The sequence below is a fragment of the Periplaneta americana genome, chromosome 2, assembly GCF_040183065.1.
Source record: "Periplaneta americana isolate PAMFEO1 chromosome 2, P.americana_PAMFEO1_priV1, whole genome shotgun sequence".
Lineage (NCBI taxonomy): Eukaryota > Metazoa > Arthropoda > Insecta > Blattodea > Blattidae > Periplaneta > Periplaneta americana.
Genome location: NC_091118.1, coordinates 62,794,548 through 62,811,909, shown reverse-complemented (window position 1 = coordinate 62,811,909; position 17,362 = coordinate 62,794,548). Strand labels below are relative to the sequence as shown.

Genomic DNA, 17,362 nt, shown 5'->3' with positions numbered 1-17,362 from the left:
ATTTTTTTTTTGCAGATTTTTGTATGACAAGTGAAATAATACAGATCACATTGAAGAAAAAATACTTTACTAAGAGGAACTAATCATTATAAAACAATAAGAAAGGATCAAATGTATCACGTCCTTTCAAGGACTCTGCGACTTTTCTTAACTTTTATGTGAGCTCCTAACCTAAAAGCCACTTGTCTCACTTCGTTCACATTGTCCCAAGTATGGGACTTTCAGCCACACATAAGTATCCACAACAGCACAGACAGCTACTATTACTGCATTTCACAATAGCCTCCATACAGTTGTTGAGCCAAGGGAGGAAAGGAGCCTTGATCAAGATATCCATCGGGCAAATGGAACCATTATAAGGCCACAATAAACGGTTCTCAATATACTAGCAATGTTAATGAGGGGTGGAACAATTACTTTAACCTCGTCATCAATAAACAGCACCCTGATTTATCGATTTTCAAAAAGAACAATCAGAAATAAAAATTATTGAAGCAAAATTATGTTTGGGAAGAAGCATTAAGGCAGGATTGCAACCGAAAGAAGAATTAAAAAAATACAGTCAAGAATTATAACGTTTATAAAGATGAAAATGGTGTTTTGCAATTTTCTACGTGCATTAGCACATACCATTATTCTATAAACTTTAAATGATTAAATTGTTTTCAATCTTAATCATTCAATATTGTTATGAGATTAGGAAAGTAACATTAGGAAAAATGGATTAGAAAAGTTGACAGGGAATCATAAACAATACAAGAGACATTACACTTTGCTAACATTTATTGTTTCTAATTTTTGTTCGACAAAAGCACTAGCATCTACACAAATAACACAAATAAGAGATTTCTAATTCTTACACTCAGTCTTTCTGTTAGGTTGTAAATTTTATTGAACACACAACGTAGAAATTTCGGAAAAACTTTAGATGAGGTCTTTCTTTTTGACGTTCGAGAAAATTATAGTATGTTTGTGCGGACTGAAGGAACTTACAGATAAATGGAGATAAAAATGTGAAGTTTCCAATAAAGGCTGTTATGTGGAACAGTTATGTCCCTACTATTGCCAACCAATTCAGTAACAACCCAAATCTTTATGCAACACAAATGGATATGAGGAAATTTCCAAAATGATTTTGTACAAAGTTTTTTTCTCGGTATTAATGCCTGACCTAAAAATGAATCTCCTATTCTGTCCCTTTCAATTTGCACTGTGGATTGACTGTGTATAAGTACTTTCAGAATATACTTTCTTCAGTTGTTACTGTATTCCAGGGGCGGTTTTTGGGGTAGTGCCAGTGTACCATGGCACCGCCAATGAAATAAACAAAAAATAATATCCTAAAAAGCAGTTGTAATAGTTTATTTCTACACATTTTATTCGTATTTCATCTGAACGAGCGTGCGCACAGATCGGGACGCACTCTTGCAGCGTTTTTCCGAACTTTGGAGCCACTTCTGTGTGGCACTGCCTACGTCCATATAACACTGTACAAAAGGCTACTGATTCTAGTTTATATAAGTTTCTTATGACAGACTTTGAGCCGTATTCAGTTTGACTCAGTAGTTAATATTCCACCTGCTAGAGCACAGTAATGCAAAAATTTCGCTAGATGGCAGGGTTGTTGGAGACGTTAGGAAGGGAACCATGAACCGCAGACTTGCACGAAAACACAAGTTAAAGTTCCGCGCCAAATGTTAATGTAATGTTGCCAATTCAAAACTAATGCACATAACTTGGATTTGAATGTGTAAAATATTATCCATTTAACTATATTGAATGCAGAGATAGTCATGGTTCTTTTTAGAAAGATAAATATTTTTTTCATATTATGTAACACAGTTAATGTTGTGTAATATTTGTTTTATTTTCCGGCAACTAAATATCGCTACACTGTTGCTATAGTATTGATGCTTTTGTTAACGATACATGAGATCTATGCAGGACATGAACATGTGTTATTCAGGCCGCTGCCTTGGATTCATCGGCCTGTTAAATAAAATGCAAACATGTTCGTTTATTATCTATATCACTGTTTATCTCGTGCATTTTTGCCAGTAATTTTATTAGTTATAAAATTTATTTGTATTTGACTAACAATACTGTGAAAGTTTTGCATTATCTGTATCTGTAAATTTCCTTATTAGTTTCGGAAATGTTATTGTAACTGTTACTAGATGCATTATTAACTATACACCTGGTAAAATAGTTGGTTTAATTAATGTGTTTTATTTAACATAATGTAAACGTGAGCTGCGATTATCAGTTTCACTTGGGTAATTTGCATAAAACCTTTTTTCATTTTTGGCACCACCACCAGAATGCCTCACCGGCCGCCACTGCTGTATTCCAACCAGGAGAAAGTCTCAGGGGAATGAGACGCAGCGGTGTAATGCTGTGAATGAATGTTAATGTCATAAGATGTCATAAGGTCACACACATGGATACACGCATCTCCATTGGCTAACTCTCAAAGCACAAATGATAACACTGATACACACATATTAAACTAGTATCCTAGTTACAAAATTAGATCACGGTTAATCTCCTGGGGTGCTATTCATAGACATTTCGCAGCACGCGCTACGAGCGTGCTAAACTAGCCCTGGCTATCCACTGGTTACTTGTACAGAATTCAAATCATATCATATCGCTAACACTGGTTTATGAATACGAAAAACGCTGATCATCCACAGGAAGCCCGCGCTAAAAATGTCTATGGATATGGCCTCTGGTCTTTTAATCCCTCCATACAGGAAATAACATATGCAGGAGAGTGCATGTTCTTAAACTGACGTTATAACGGTAATATTATCGATCTACTTCGCTCCAATAGATAACGCAATAGTAAGCACATTCCTTTCACGATTAATCTCCTGGTTGGAGAACAGTACCAAGTCTCATCAATAATTGAAAACAGTAAATAGAATCTTTAGCAAACAGATACAGGAGGTGGTTCAAATATAAACGGGACTGATTTCTTTACAAACATAAAACCTCAAACCTCATCCCGCATGTTACTGATCTTGCAAGGGGACGTTGCTTCTCTCTCCTCTCTCTCAGGTATTTATGAGCTTGATCAGTCTTGTCTGAGCTATGCTACAGAGATGACTGAACAGAAAGTGTCGTTTAGCATGACACAATACAATATTATCAAGTTTCTTACTGTGGAAGGGGTCCAGCCATCGGAAATTCTCCAGAGACTCGAAAAATAATTTGGAGAAGCATGTCTCTCCAGAACCCGAGTGTTTGAATGGTGTAAAACCTTCAGAGAGGCAAGAGAGAGAGAGTGGAGAACATGCCGCATACTCGTCGGCCGCGAACATTGATCACCCCAACAAACCAACACTGACCGTGCTAACATGCTTAAATGGGAGAAAGGCGCATTAATGTAAAAGAACTTGCACTACGGGAAAGTGAATGCTCATGGGGTCCCACGCACCCTTACCGATGAAAACAAATGGTCGTAGACAAACAGATGGCCAGTCAACTCCTGGGACAGTTTGAAGCAGGAGGAGAAAAATTTCGAAAGTCCATAGTCATCACTTATCTTTTAAGGAACCCAGAAGTTCACTACCGCCCTCACATAAGCCCACCATCAGTCCCTATCTTGAGCAAGATTAATCCAGTCTCTACCATCATATCCCACCTCTCTCAAATCCATTTTAATATTATCCTCCCATCTATGTCTTGGTCTCCCCAAAGGTCTTATTCCCTCCGGCCTCCCAACTAACAACACTCTATATGCATTTCTGAATTCGCCCATATGTGCTACATGTCCTGCCCACCTCAAATGTCTGGATTTAATGTTCCCTAAGAAAAAGTTATAATAATTAAATACTCAGAATCATCTATATGGCAAGCACTCCACATAAATGTTAAAATCATATATTTGTGATTGACTATCTGTGTTTTTATCTTCAATTTTTATCCATGTTTTTCTATGCTTCATGCTCATTCATGTACAACTGTTATTGTAAATTGTGTGTTAATCTGTATCTATAGGCACGCCTTGCAAGGTCAGATAATAAAATAAATAAATGGACGCAAATATCTAAATGGGGTTTCAGAAACATAGTTTATTTGATAGTTCTAGTAGTGAAAATGGAGATGTTATTCAGCAGCCTATAGAGCAAGATGTAATAGAAAGAAAGTAGTGCGTCAGAAGATGAACAAGATAATTTCTACTCTACCCCTTTGATAATTACCTAACTTTCTATTCTTATTATAAATATTTATTCGTTTTTAAATTACAATATTTTGAGCTGTAACAGCATATGAGAAAATATTAGGTTTCTGGTTACCTATTGCATGCAAATACTTATTGTTTTAGAAGTTCAGCCAGTATGAAGGCGTCCACATCCAAAGGCAAAAATCGAATCATTGTTTCTGTTTTTCATGATTATTTATGTATGGTACATAATTACCCATTATCATATTACATGAATGTAGTACCTAAATAAAATGGTATATTTCTTAGGAGACTTATTTCTTTTGTATCTGTTGAAAAAATTATTGTATAATGAAAACAAATTTAATAAAATTGATATAAAAGATTCCTAAGGCATAACGATTACAAAAATATATAATTTACCTAGTTTTACTGTAGAAACAGCATAAACTCCGTTGGGTCAGTCACTAACCACCACCATTGGTATTAATTACTGTAACACTGGGAACTGGTATGAGAATGTTTAAATACTTCTTTTACAAAATGTAAATTTAAAAGGTGTAGATCCTATATGCTACTTTCATGCTAAATTTACATGTACATGATATAATATTGAAAGTGAATACTCATGATATACTGAAGTGAGTGTATTTAACAGCAGCTCTGAACCAAAACAGAAACATTAAAGCTCTGACAGTGTGATGTCACTTCATAACTTACTGGTGAGGAACTCACTTCAATAGAACAAGTCCATACTGATGTCAAAAATGCTGATGCTAGCAATAAAAAGTATTACAAGAGGGAGAAAGTAGGCGGTTCTGGTCATGTTATTAAGATTAATGAGTGCAACACCAGGAGGCAATATAGTTTATGTTGCCATATTTGTGCAACATCCAATATGTCTGGTATAGTCCGGGTCAGCTTACTTCATACCGTAAGGGTGAAACCTAACCATTTTTCCCCCCATTACTACATATGCTAGTGGACTGTGGTGATTTTCTAGTTTGCAGATTAAATTTTCTTTTGCCAACTTTGTTTCGAAATTCGATACTGATAAATACTATAAATGGTAGTGATTTTGTAACTGGTATGTTGGCAACTGAGACAAATGTTGTTGGTACTGGAGTTCCATGAAATTAAAATTGTACTAGATTTCTGAGCCGGTTACTGGAAGTTAATGAAATCTGAACATACTAATAATTAATTAATATCAGTATTAATATTAATACTTACTTACAAATGGTTTTTAAGGAATCCGCAGGTTCATTACGGCCCTCACATAAGCCTGCCATTGGTCCGTATCCTGTGCAAGATTAATCCAGTCTCTATCATCATATCCCACCTCCCTCAAATCCATTTTAATATTATCCTTCCACCTGCGACTCGGTCTCCCCAAAGGTCTTTTCCCCTCTGGTCTCTCAACTAACACTCTGTATGCATTTCTGGATTCGTCCATATGTGCTACATGCCCTGCCCTCTCAAACATCTGGATTTACTGGTAATGTTCCTAATATTATGTCACATGAAGAATACAACATTAAATACATAACAGTTATTTTATGTGTTGCATTGTGGTTATAATTCAAGACTACAGTCAGGTAAGTTTTCGGAGTTAGTATTAATAATTTTATGTAGTCAAACAAAATACATTTTTAGGTTAGGTCTCGTGAATCAATTGTTTAGTCAAACCAATGAATTTCATATTGCCAGACAAAATACCTAACATGTTGATCCCTTTCTCGTATAGTTTGCCAACAAAAATATGTTACTAATTATCGAACTATTTAGAATAACCTTCCAACATAAAGGTAAAGTATGGTAAGAAAAATAAGTCATTCAGTACGTAGGATCATGTGATATCTGGTAACAGTTGGCAACACTGACAAGACGGCAATATTTGCTGTTTAGGAAATGTTCTTACCTGATCCTCACTATACAAATCATGAACACACGTGCTCTTCATTTTGGTGATATAATGAAACTATTGTATTTGTATCATTTTCAAAGCAGTAAAAATGTCTTATTATATAAACTGTAAATCATATCGGTACCTAATAAATTCCTGAACACTGCATAACCTCCAATATCTCAGCTGAATGTAATTAATATTGCAAGCCCCCTGTTTAAAAAGTAGAGCCGAAATTTCATACCACGCATGAATTATAAATCTCTATTTAAATTATATAAAAAAAATGTAACAATCCTAACAAATTAATGCAGACTATAATATTCTGTTCACAGAAGAGTGATGAGGGGTGAAAAAGTATACTCAGAAGCACTTACTGTCAGTGATATGTCTAAATACATCTTCCTTTCCTTTAGCCAAACAATATGCACTTCGTCAATATTCATTTACTTAAATTATTTTCACATCCCTTTTAAGAATCTACCAGGTAAGATAGAAAATTGTTATGATACTCTATATGTAGAACCCAGATTTATATACAAAAGCTATGTTGCATCCAATATTTTGAAACATATTTTTGGGCAATTATAACTTTAATAACAAATTTTACATGCATGTGACTGTATTTTGATGAAACATCATTTTGCATTCACATTTTTCACTTTATACTTTGAAACGTACACTTTTACTGGATTTTCACTCTTTACATCTCAGACTTGTTGGGTATTTACTTTAAAATGCGTGAATTCTATTGTATTCTCAGAAAGTAAGCAACTTACAAAGGAACTGTTAATGAGCTCATGTCAAAACTTCCTCTAAAATTGTGCACACTGTTAGATCTCCAAAGTAGAGACAAAAAAAAAATTGACAGTGGAATCTTGGTTTCAAAGAGTTTAACGTAAATATGTCTTCTATTAATAGAGAGTTTTCACATCCTCGCCGTGTGCTAAACATTAAGGCTATGTTGACGTCATTGATGAAAGAGCCAATCAGAGCCTTTCACTTCACGTTATTTCAATAGCAGAACCTGTTATCTCTAGCCAGACGTGGAAGTGATTGAAGTTTAGGTCGTAGGTTTGATTCAATGTTAAAATATAGTGTCACATTTGGGATTCACCACTGTGGATGATAGTCATCTACTTAGGACAGCTCAAGATGAATAAATCATTCAATCAGAAGTACAAGAAAGCTCAGGAAAGAATTTTTCGTTGAGATTACAATAGATAAAAGGTAGATTCGTGAGTACTCCAAGCAAAAACGCTTTGTTTAACTTGGAAAGCAGTAAAGATTTTGAGAAGCGACCACTTCTAAAAGTAATTTCTATTCTTTCTCAACATTTCTCTCACTTTTACCCCCAACTAACGTGAAAAACAAGTTTACTTCTCATCTATCTGTCCACTTCACATGTTCCTTCTTCTTCACATCCACATTTCAAATGCTTCTATTCACTTCCTTCACTTCGTCATAATGTTCACGTAATATTTGATTATTGATACAAATTTTGCTTGGTATTGGTTCTTTTCCGAAAAAGCCATAACTGTAGATTTGTCTGTAGAAATTTCCAGTGACTACTTATCTGCTATTGACTTCAAATTGTATACAGATCGTTATAGGTCATCTTCTGTAGAGGTTAAAAGTGCTAAGTCATCTCTAAGATTAATGTATCTAAATGTAGATGTTGATTTACAGTTATATACTCATGTCGTGTCAATTTAAATTCTTTGATGATAGCATTCATATAGATATTAAATAAAAGTGGATAAAGTCCATAACCTTGTCTAACACCTAAATTTATTTCCCTCCAAGGTAATAAAGTATCTACAGTTGAAGGGTACACGGGAATAACGATCAAGGTCCATTTTAGAAAGTTTCGAGAAAAACGACTTTTATAGTTTAAGTTGTTGTTGTTTTCTAATGCCAGGCATTTGACAATAAAGTCATTTGACCTCTAGCACTCCAATATTTTTCAAAGATAGGCTATTGTCATGGTTAGCCACTGACGCACAGATTTTGAGATGTAGCTACTTAATGCTTTGTTATGTATGTATTTAATAGAAACTGACGTAATGGAATGTCAAGAACGATGATTTCTTATTACTAGCTAGACCACATGATAGTACTTCCTTTCCACTATAAGATGGCATTATTAACTCAATTTCGATTTTTGTTGGACCTTGATCGTTTTTCCCGTGTACCCTTCAGTTTTTACTGCAATTGATGTTTCTTTGTATAAGTGAAATATGTTTTGGATAATTTATGTGCTATATTATCATTTAATAGTATGTTTAACAAGATAAGGTGATTAACTTTATCAAATGCTTTTTTGAAGTCTATGAAGGTGATGTGTGTTTCCATATTACATTTTTGGTACCAAATTTTCTGTGTTTTTTTTACGAGTATTAACATTTTCAAGATAAAATATCCATCGCAACATGATCTTTCTTTTCGAAAACCGTTTTGTTCTCCTCCCAAAATATGTACACAATAACCATAAAGTCTATTTTTTATTATATTCGCAAAAATTTTATATCCCGTGTTCAATAGGCTCATCCCATAGCTATTTCTCATATATTGGAATTACAATAGATTTAAACCAACTTTTGGGTGGTTCTTGTTCATTTCATGTCAGGTTTAGGAAAGAGAGAATTCTTAAGAGGAAAGCTTGTCCTGCACACTTGAATAATTTTATATTTATATATGCTTCATAATCCTAATAAACAAACGCATAAGGTCCTATTTCACCCTGTGGTAAGATTGTAATCAAAGCAAAAACAGTGGTCATTTTCTGACAAAATGAAATGGAAACAGTGATATTTTTAAATAATTGATTAAATGGCGAACTTACTACGTGTTAATTATGTATGCATGTGCGGCTTACAGCTGTTTTGGTGCTACTTGACACCATTCTCAGAGCCTTCTGTGTCTCGGCGTCTTCTCAACATCGCTGCCTGTTGTGTGGGCGTGTTCGTGTGATGAAGAGTTGAGTCAAATAGTGTATGTGTTCTAAAATTGATCTGTGTGTTGAGGATTTGATTGGGGTGTGATATTTTGTACTAACAGCAAAGAAACTAAATAAAATTGGAAATCTCTTAAAAGACTTCTTATCGCACGATTTGTAATCTATTAGGAAATTTATAGAACAAACAGCAAAAAAACACAATTCCTACATTTTAGAAACACCGAGACACTGATAACAGATTTCTTGCCTAAGTCCCCAAGAATTTCTCCGTGTAAATTCGGAAGTTTGAAAAAGGTACCAATTATATGAAGAAGCACTCAGAGAACAGTGTGGTTAGGTAAATACTGTTATTAATATTAACATAAATTCAATGTTATGAACTTTTTTCTACTGGGGTATGCTGACCGTTTCATAGATGAAGCAAGGGTCATTTCTGATATGTGGTATGCTCAAAACCTGTTGCACTGTTTAAAAATTGTACATTATTAATTTAAAGAGCAGAGCTAATGTCTTTTAGTATTCTTGTACGCATTCAGATTGTTTTTCCATATAAATATGGGTGCTACGTTGATGATGATGATGATGATGATGATAATAAGCAAAAAAGAGTGTAACAAAAAAAAAAACATGTATTCCTTTAATAATAAAAAGAATAAAATAAACGAAAACTAAAAAAAGAATGAAGAAAAACACTTTTTGAAGTTCAATTATTTGACAATACACTACTTTTTACACTTATCAGCAAACAATACATTTTGTTCCAAAAGAATGCATGAAAATTGGATGAGACCAGATCAAAAAACAGTTAAAAAACAATTCTCATATAAATATTTTGTACCTATTTGGCTCAGTTTCTATTTAGGTAGTTACAATTTTGAGTTTTGTAACAACAATTAGGAAACCATCAAAAACACAGTGAAGTCAGACTTATGATTTTTTATATCAACTTCTGCTAAGCCTGTTTTGAACCTTACAGAAGATGATTGAAAACCTCTTCAGCTTCTGTTCATCCTGTTGCCCCAGCCGCGTCGATGTTCATCCTTGAACTCATCCCATTCTCTGGCCTCCTGCAGCATCTTAGGATCGTCACTTTCTATTTTTGCCTCCTTTTCTATCTCTTCTTTCTCGCGGAGCTGGTCTTGATTACCCATGGACGCCATATCCAGCAGAGAGTGTGGTTTCTGCTTACTAGGATCTGGCCAGCTGCAAGAAAAAATTACATCTTAGCAATATATTTGAATATGTCTGCAATCTCTATGTGAGACTATTACCAAACTGTACTTTACGACTAATGATTATTATCGCTTGCCACAAAGTTAAACTGAGAAGGTTAATATATGAGCCGTTCAGAGCAGAAGTGGTGTAAGTCAAAAATGGGTAATGAGGGTTAAAGTAAACATTCTGCAAAATACAGCGCAAAGTAGTAATTAATATTCAATTTATTTAAACTATTAGTAGTCAATGGATAGCACGAAGGACATATTAATTGCTAATTTGCTCTGTATTTTACAGAATTTTTACTTGAAAACTCATTACCCAATTTTGACTTACACCACTTCTGCTATGAAGGGTTCATATGTTTTAGATTTTATATTTTAAAGTTCTGCAGAGTTTTCTGAACAAAATTATATATATCTTGTAGGTACCTATTGTGTCACTTTAATAATAATAATAATAATAATAATAATAATAATAATAATAATAATAATAATAATAAAGCAACTTATACCCTATAGACCTAGAGGAAAAAGACATTTGGGACGGCCAAGAAAATGACTGACTGAAACCATAACAGGCCACATGACCTAACACCCGCAAGGAAGATGATGATGATGATAGTAATTACGATGATAATAATAATAATGATACTACTTACTTACTTATGGCTTTTAAGGAACCCGGAGGTTCATTGCCGCTCTCACACAAGCTTGCCCTCAGTCCCTATCCTGAGCAAGATTAATCCAATCTCTACCATCACATCCCACCTCCCTCAAATCTATTTTAATATTATCCTCCCATCTACGTCTCGGCCTCCCCAAAGATCTTTTTTCCTCCAGCCTCCCAACTAACGCTCTATATGCATTTCTGGATTCGTCAATATGTGCTACATGCCCTCCACATCTCAAACGTCTGGATTTAATGTTACTAATTATGTCAGGTGAAGAATAAAATGCACTCCTGTAACTTCATCCCTCTTAGCCCCAAATACTTTCCTAAGCACCTTATTCTCAAACACCCTTAACTTCTGTTCCTCTCTCAAAGTGAGAGTCCAAGTTTCACATCATACAGAAGAATAATGATAATAATGACAATAATACAATTTTTTATTAGGAATATTCCATTATATAATGATTCTCCTTCAACCCAAACCAATCTCTGTCGCCAAAAGTCCCTCTCCACAGCAATATCATTACATTACATAGTCCTTTCCTCCACATGCTTCATCGAACCCCATCCAACCAACATTCTACCCCTTCCTCTTGTCACTACCACCATTCAATTCAGTATCTTCCATGATATTCTGTTCTCAGTTATCCATATAATAGTAATAATAATAATAATAATAATAATAATAATAATAATAATAACAATAATAATAATAATAATAATAATAATAATAATAATAAAGAACATATTTCTGTTACCTGGTTTTATTAGTATGAAATTCATATCCATCATTTTACCAGATATTTCAAAACTCTCTGACTTAGTTTTCTTTAGCTGAAATTTCATTTCGTAAGTTGGCTACATTATCATAAAAATAAGATGATCCAAAATATGTATATGGTGTCTTTCAAAATGATTATGACAGAATATTGCAAGTTTTATATTTATCCTTAAATCCGATTTCGTTTTGTTATTGATTCACTTTATAACATTTATTTAAAATAAGATAAAATAGGTATTGTTGTTTGTTGTTGTTCAGTCAACTGTCCAAAGACAGGTCTGAACCTCACAAGTGTTACCAACAAGGCACTACTTATGAGGTAACTAGGCCAGGAGATAGTGGGGTAGGGTGGCCAGTTCCTTTCCCACTCCATTGCATACATCGCCAATTAGCTACATATTACACTAATCAGACTTCAGATGCATACAAACAATTGTTCTTCGTCTGAAACATATCGTCAAGTGAGATGTACTGCATGATAACAGATGTATGTTCCAGCCAGAACCTCAATCAGAGGTAAACTAGGTATTTTAATTTTAGACCTATATTTATTCAAACGAACTTCATAGGGAATTTATTCAAATCAGCTTCACAGGGAATTTATTCAAATCAGCTTCACAGAGAGCTATACCTGATTTGCATAATATACATCACTGTTCGTTAACAGAAAGCCACAATTGAAGGGTTCAGAGCCATAGTGGGCCAAATGCCATTTATTAAAAATGGAGAAAGCAAGGGTTAAAGTTAAGTGAATACCACAGTTCAATGAAGATTGACATATCATTTAGTTTTAATATGTATACTTTATATTACTTGCTACATGTTTCCATTGAATTATGGTGATAACTTCATTTTAACCCTTGTTTTCTATGGTTTTAGTAAATAGCGCTTGGCCCACTATGGTTCTGAACCCTTCAATTCAAGTCACACAGAGTTTGTATGCACTCAATGTTGGATGTTTGACGGTTTGTCAGCCCACTTTGAGGTAAGTGGATATAAAGGGAAAAATTGAGTCTGGGTCTGGTAGAGTTTCTGGGAAGCTCAGTCGGTAGAGCACTGGTGCACTTAGCCAAAGATCCCAGTTCGATGCCCGGCCCCGAAACAATTTTTCTTTGAAATTATTCAATCAGTTTCACAGGAAGCTATAGGACTACCTGAAAGCTAGATTTGCAGCCTTTTGCATGTTTATGCAAATTAACTGCATATCGTCGTTGCACCTCCAAAATCCGCTATGTGCATTTAAACAGATTTTTCAGGAAAATGAGAAAAAATATACCTATTTATCACTAATAATTCCCTTGGTTTTCAAATCTACCTTTGGTATAATTTCATCATTTTTCATGTAGCCTAATGCAGGGATGTCAAAGTGCCTGCACTGTATGCTCTCAAGAGCCCACACAATATTTCCTTAAAAGTGACATTTGTACTTTATCTTGCTAAAAAGTGAACCTTGCTGAATTTTTATTGCACTTTGATATAATGAGTGAAATTTCTTTCGTCTGAAAAATCTGCTTAAATGCACATAGCAGATTTTGGAGAGACAATTAAAATAAAATATAAAGTAAAATGCCTCGTAACAGGATCCAAATAACTGGCACTAAAACACTTCTGGCTGGGCCAAAAAAAAAAAGTTGAAATCTGGCACATTGCCAGTCTGGTTCACAGTTTTGCCACATAAGGAAATTTTCACACACTTTCATTTTCAGTGAATATTCGAATCTAAAATTAGGCTAGTGTATTATTTATGCTGTGTGATGTGTTTTAATAAAGAAAAACCTCACAGCTTTTAAGCTTATGTTTGGACCGTAAGTGTTGCAACATTAGGAAGTTAGTGGAAACTTTCATTTTCAGTGAATATTCAAACCTAAAATTAGTGTATTATTTGTGTTGTTTGACGTGTTTTAATAAAGAAAATCCACACTTTTTTTATGTTTATTCAGTTATGAGCAAGTGCTAGAGAAATAGGCTTCACATGACTACACTTTCAACATTTGGCACCATGAAATACGAACTTTTTTTGTATAAGTTATATACGGTATCGGTATTTATTCAATTATCCCGCAAAATCTCATATCTGGAACTATCCTGGTCCCTTTGGTGCCGGTTAAGACGGATTCTACTGCATCAGGATTATCACTGGGCAGAAACCTGAACACACGTTTTAACGTCACAATGTTGACAAGTAATACCATCAATGAGCTCAACCAGAAAGCACTAAAACATACTAGAGTTAACAATGAATTATAAATATAAAAATCCTGTTAAACCTAACTTAAAAGAAATGTCATAGCTCTTCTTAGAGTAAAATTAGTACATAAATGTCTGTAATACAGCCATGTGCAATAGAAATTTTCGAAATATACTATAATGTAATTACAGTAACTTAGTCTAATCACTATAATAGCAACACGCGATACTGAAGGTTCCTTTGCCGAAAAAGTGGAAAATGGTCTAATTTTCAGGGTGAAGGTAGTTTGGAATGTGAAGAATTCATATAGGATGTCAGTTGACTTGAAGACATATTATTATAAAATTGCTAAAAATTGATCGGTGTAGGTAACCTGAAAATAATTAACTTACTTAACACGTGAAATAAAGAGATAGAACATTTCAAAATGAATGTGAAACGCACATTTCACTTCGCTTAATACATGTAAAGCATAAATTAATCTAACCTAACCTATTACACGTTCGTAATATATGCAAGGCATACTAAAAGCCTTGCCTAACCTAACCTGTCACAGATTCGTATATCCAAGGCATAGCTACGAAAAGCCCAAACTAACCTAACGTGCCAGATTCAGAACTTAGAAAACTGTAAGTTGGAAGTTTCGGTGCCACATGCTACAGAAAAGCCAGAAACATTAAAGTATATGAATATTCTCCAAGATAGCCTATTATACAATCTTAAAATAGTTGCAGGTTCAGAAGGTGTTTTCTATCTACAGTGGCATTACCATTAAAGCACATTTTAGTATAACTCGAAAATTCTTATTTTATACCGATGAATTTATTACTGACAATAAAATTATGACCTGATATTACTCTAAGAAGGACTATGACATCTTTATAGTTCTTTTGGTATCCCAGAACTTTTTGGTGTTGCTTCTAACTGTTGAATTTATTTCACATTTCCTAGGCCTATGTATATGTATCAGTACCCAATATAAAGGGAAATACGAAGGCAAGAGGATGTTCTCCAAGACTCTACATAACAGAAACAACCATATTATTATTACTTCTACATACGAATTTTGGTACTTACTCTCCATCTTTGATGCGTTTTTCGTAAAATTCCTGGACTGTCATAGTAGGAAGGCTTGGATATCCAGCACCGAACACCTTCTTCTGAATTTCATCTCTTGTTATAATAATTGGCTGCAACGGTTTTGGTGGAGGAAATTTACTTTGTTTACGTTTCTCACTTGCTTGTGCAAAATTTTCACCTTTCTTAACTTTAGCCATATGCTCCAACAGTGGTTTTTCCATTTCAATACTCTGTAGTTCATCTATAGCCTGGCTTGAATAATTCTTAATCAATGTCAAGTAATATTTTCTCTCAAGTTCTTCGTCTACTAAGCTCATATCTGATATTGATTTCTTTAGCTCTTCTAATTGACTCTCCAGTTCTTTTTGTTCCTTATAACGCTGTAATTTTGCATTCCGTTCTCTTGCCATTGTCCCAAGGTCCATTGGGTGGGGTTGGCGTCGACCAGATTCGGTTGAATCAGAGGAGCTATCTTCTTTAGGTTCTGGAATTTCAATGTCGATAATTCCGTAGTTTTTACAACGCTTCAAAAAATCTCGAAAGTATACTTCTGCTGTCTGAACAATATTCATTCGATCTTCAACACAAAGTTTAAGGCTAAGGGTACCTAGAAGTGCTGGGAGAAGGAAGTATCTAATATTTTTTGTAGCAACTTCTTCTATGTTTTCATTAGAACTAAATAATCCCGCTAAAGAAACTAACTTCGTAGCATCTTCAAACAAACGCATTGCTCTCTTCACTTGTACCTGAAAAGGAAGTCAATAATCAGTACCAAGCATAACCTATCAAAAAATTACATCTCAATATAATTTAGAAATAAATTAGGCAACATATTAAAGATAATTAGTTATTAGAACTTACTTGAACTGAATTACTATTTGTTGCTTCAGTAGTTTTATTCACATCGTCAAACATGGTCATGCCATCGTCAAATATTTGTGACAACTTCTTCTCTCCCGGATCATCATTTGACGCCATTGCGAAGCGAAACATTACCTACTATACATCGATTTTGTTAACCTCGAGTGGGTCGATTGCCAATACGTACCATGACTTACTACGATTCTATGAATTTTAGTATGTTGCAATCCCAGTGAAAACTGTAGCAAGAATACACAATTTAAGAAATAATTGTTATTTAAAATGTTTTATGTGCTCCCATGTCATTATTACAATGCAAGTGACGTAAGAAAGAAACTGTTAATTCATTCATTGTGTGCTGTTCATGTTATACTGTATATTTTATGAACATACACGAATGTTGAAGTAGTAGGCTAAATTAAAAATATTTATTAAAAAATGACAGGTTTGGAGGATGATATAGACGCAAAATGTGCTGATTCTTTGATATCCTCAGCAAGAAGTACAAACTTGTTTGAAAATGATAACTTTACAGAGTACCAGTATTGTAATCGTGAAAGTGGCAATCATAAAAAAGAAAATTATTGTGATTTGTCGTTAGATCTCGAAATGCTTAGTATTGGAAATAAATATACAAAAAATTCGCTTAGGACTATACCTAAAAACGCAATTGGTATACATGACTCAAATAAAGATAATTGTAAGAGGTTAGGTCAGTGGGTACCAAGTGGTGCTTCAAATCTTAGGCGATATAATAGCAGTGAATCGAAAGATAAACGAACACTTCATAAAAATATATCGAGCAGAAGCACATCGGTAACGCCAAGAAGAAAACAGTCGTTAGATGAATTTTCAAATTATGAGTGCAAAAGTTTTCAGCGCAGTCTAAAACTTCTTGGGTTACACCCCAAAGACTTAGGCATAAGTGGTGATATTCCCAAAACATACATCTCTCCTCACAGTGTAGGACCTACATTTCATACTCGCATCACAAAACGTAGTTTTTCCGTTGAAAATTTAAAATCTGCAATACAAGAACAAATGAGTGAGAAGGCATCAGGAGATCATGTTAGTCGTAAAACATTATGCGATGCTGTGTACGAAGAGTGGTACTTCCGGAAGCTGGAAGAGGCGCGTAAGAAGAAAGAGGCTCAAGATTTAGAAGCACGGAAGAAACAAGAGGATGTTGAAATAGTTAAAAAAGAACTACAACAAAAAGCTGAAGAAAATTTTAGGAAATGGAAGCAGATGAAAGATAAACAGAAACAACAATGCAGACAAAAAAAAGTGGTTGAAGGGAGTGGTGATTTCACGGTAAGATCGGAGAAGACAAGATCAAATCAAGAGGAAGCCTTCCTTTCGTGGAAGAGGGAGAAAAATAAATTACTGAAACAGAAAAAATCAAGCAATAATATTAAAATGGAAGCTACAAAGTCAGATGACAGAAAATTTGAAGCAGAGCTAGTTTACAAAGCATGGAAAAAGCATGCAGATGAAATTATGAAAGAAAGAGCGCAAGAAGAATTACT

General features: G+C 34.3%; 1 protein-coding gene across 2 annotated transcripts; it reads right to left on the bottom strand.

Moving 5' to 3' along the window:
- Positions 1-765: 765 nt before the first annotated feature.
- On the bottom strand, positions 766-15,987 carry Tap42 (immunoglobulin binding protein Tap42). Of its 2 annotated transcripts, XM_069817809.1 has the most exons (4): positions 15,834-15,987; positions 14,970-15,718; positions 10,011-10,239; positions 766-2,395 (listed from the first exon to the last, which is right to left on the bottom strand). In XM_069817809.1, the coding sequence occupies exons 1-3, from the start codon at positions 15,963-15,965 to the stop codon at positions 10,032-10,034; spliced, it is 1,089 nt and encodes a 362-aa protein (XP_069673910.1). In that variant the 5' UTR covers positions 15,966-15,987; the 3' UTR covers positions 766-2,395; positions 10,011-10,031. The 2 variants fall into 2 exon arrangements, with proteins under 2 accessions (XP_069673910.1, XP_069673908.1); XM_069817807.1 differs by having other exon boundaries at positions 766-10,239.
- Between the last annotated feature and the right edge of the window lie 1,375 nt (positions 15,988-17,362).

Bases quoted from the DNA above. Each gene is read 5' to 3' on its own strand.
- Tap42 (XM_069817807.1), bottom strand. From the start codon at position 15,965: ATGTTTCGCTTCGCAATGGCGTCAAATGATGATCCGGGAGAGAAGAAG. The intron at 15,719-15,833 runs GTAAGTTCTAAT...CTTCCTTTTCAG, and splicing joins CAAATAGTAATTCAGTTCAA to GTACAAGTGAAGAGAGCAAT. The intron at 10,240-14,969 runs GTAAGTACCAAA...TTTTTCTTGCAG, and splicing joins AAACGCATCAAAGATGGAGA to CTGGCCAGATCCTAGTAAGC.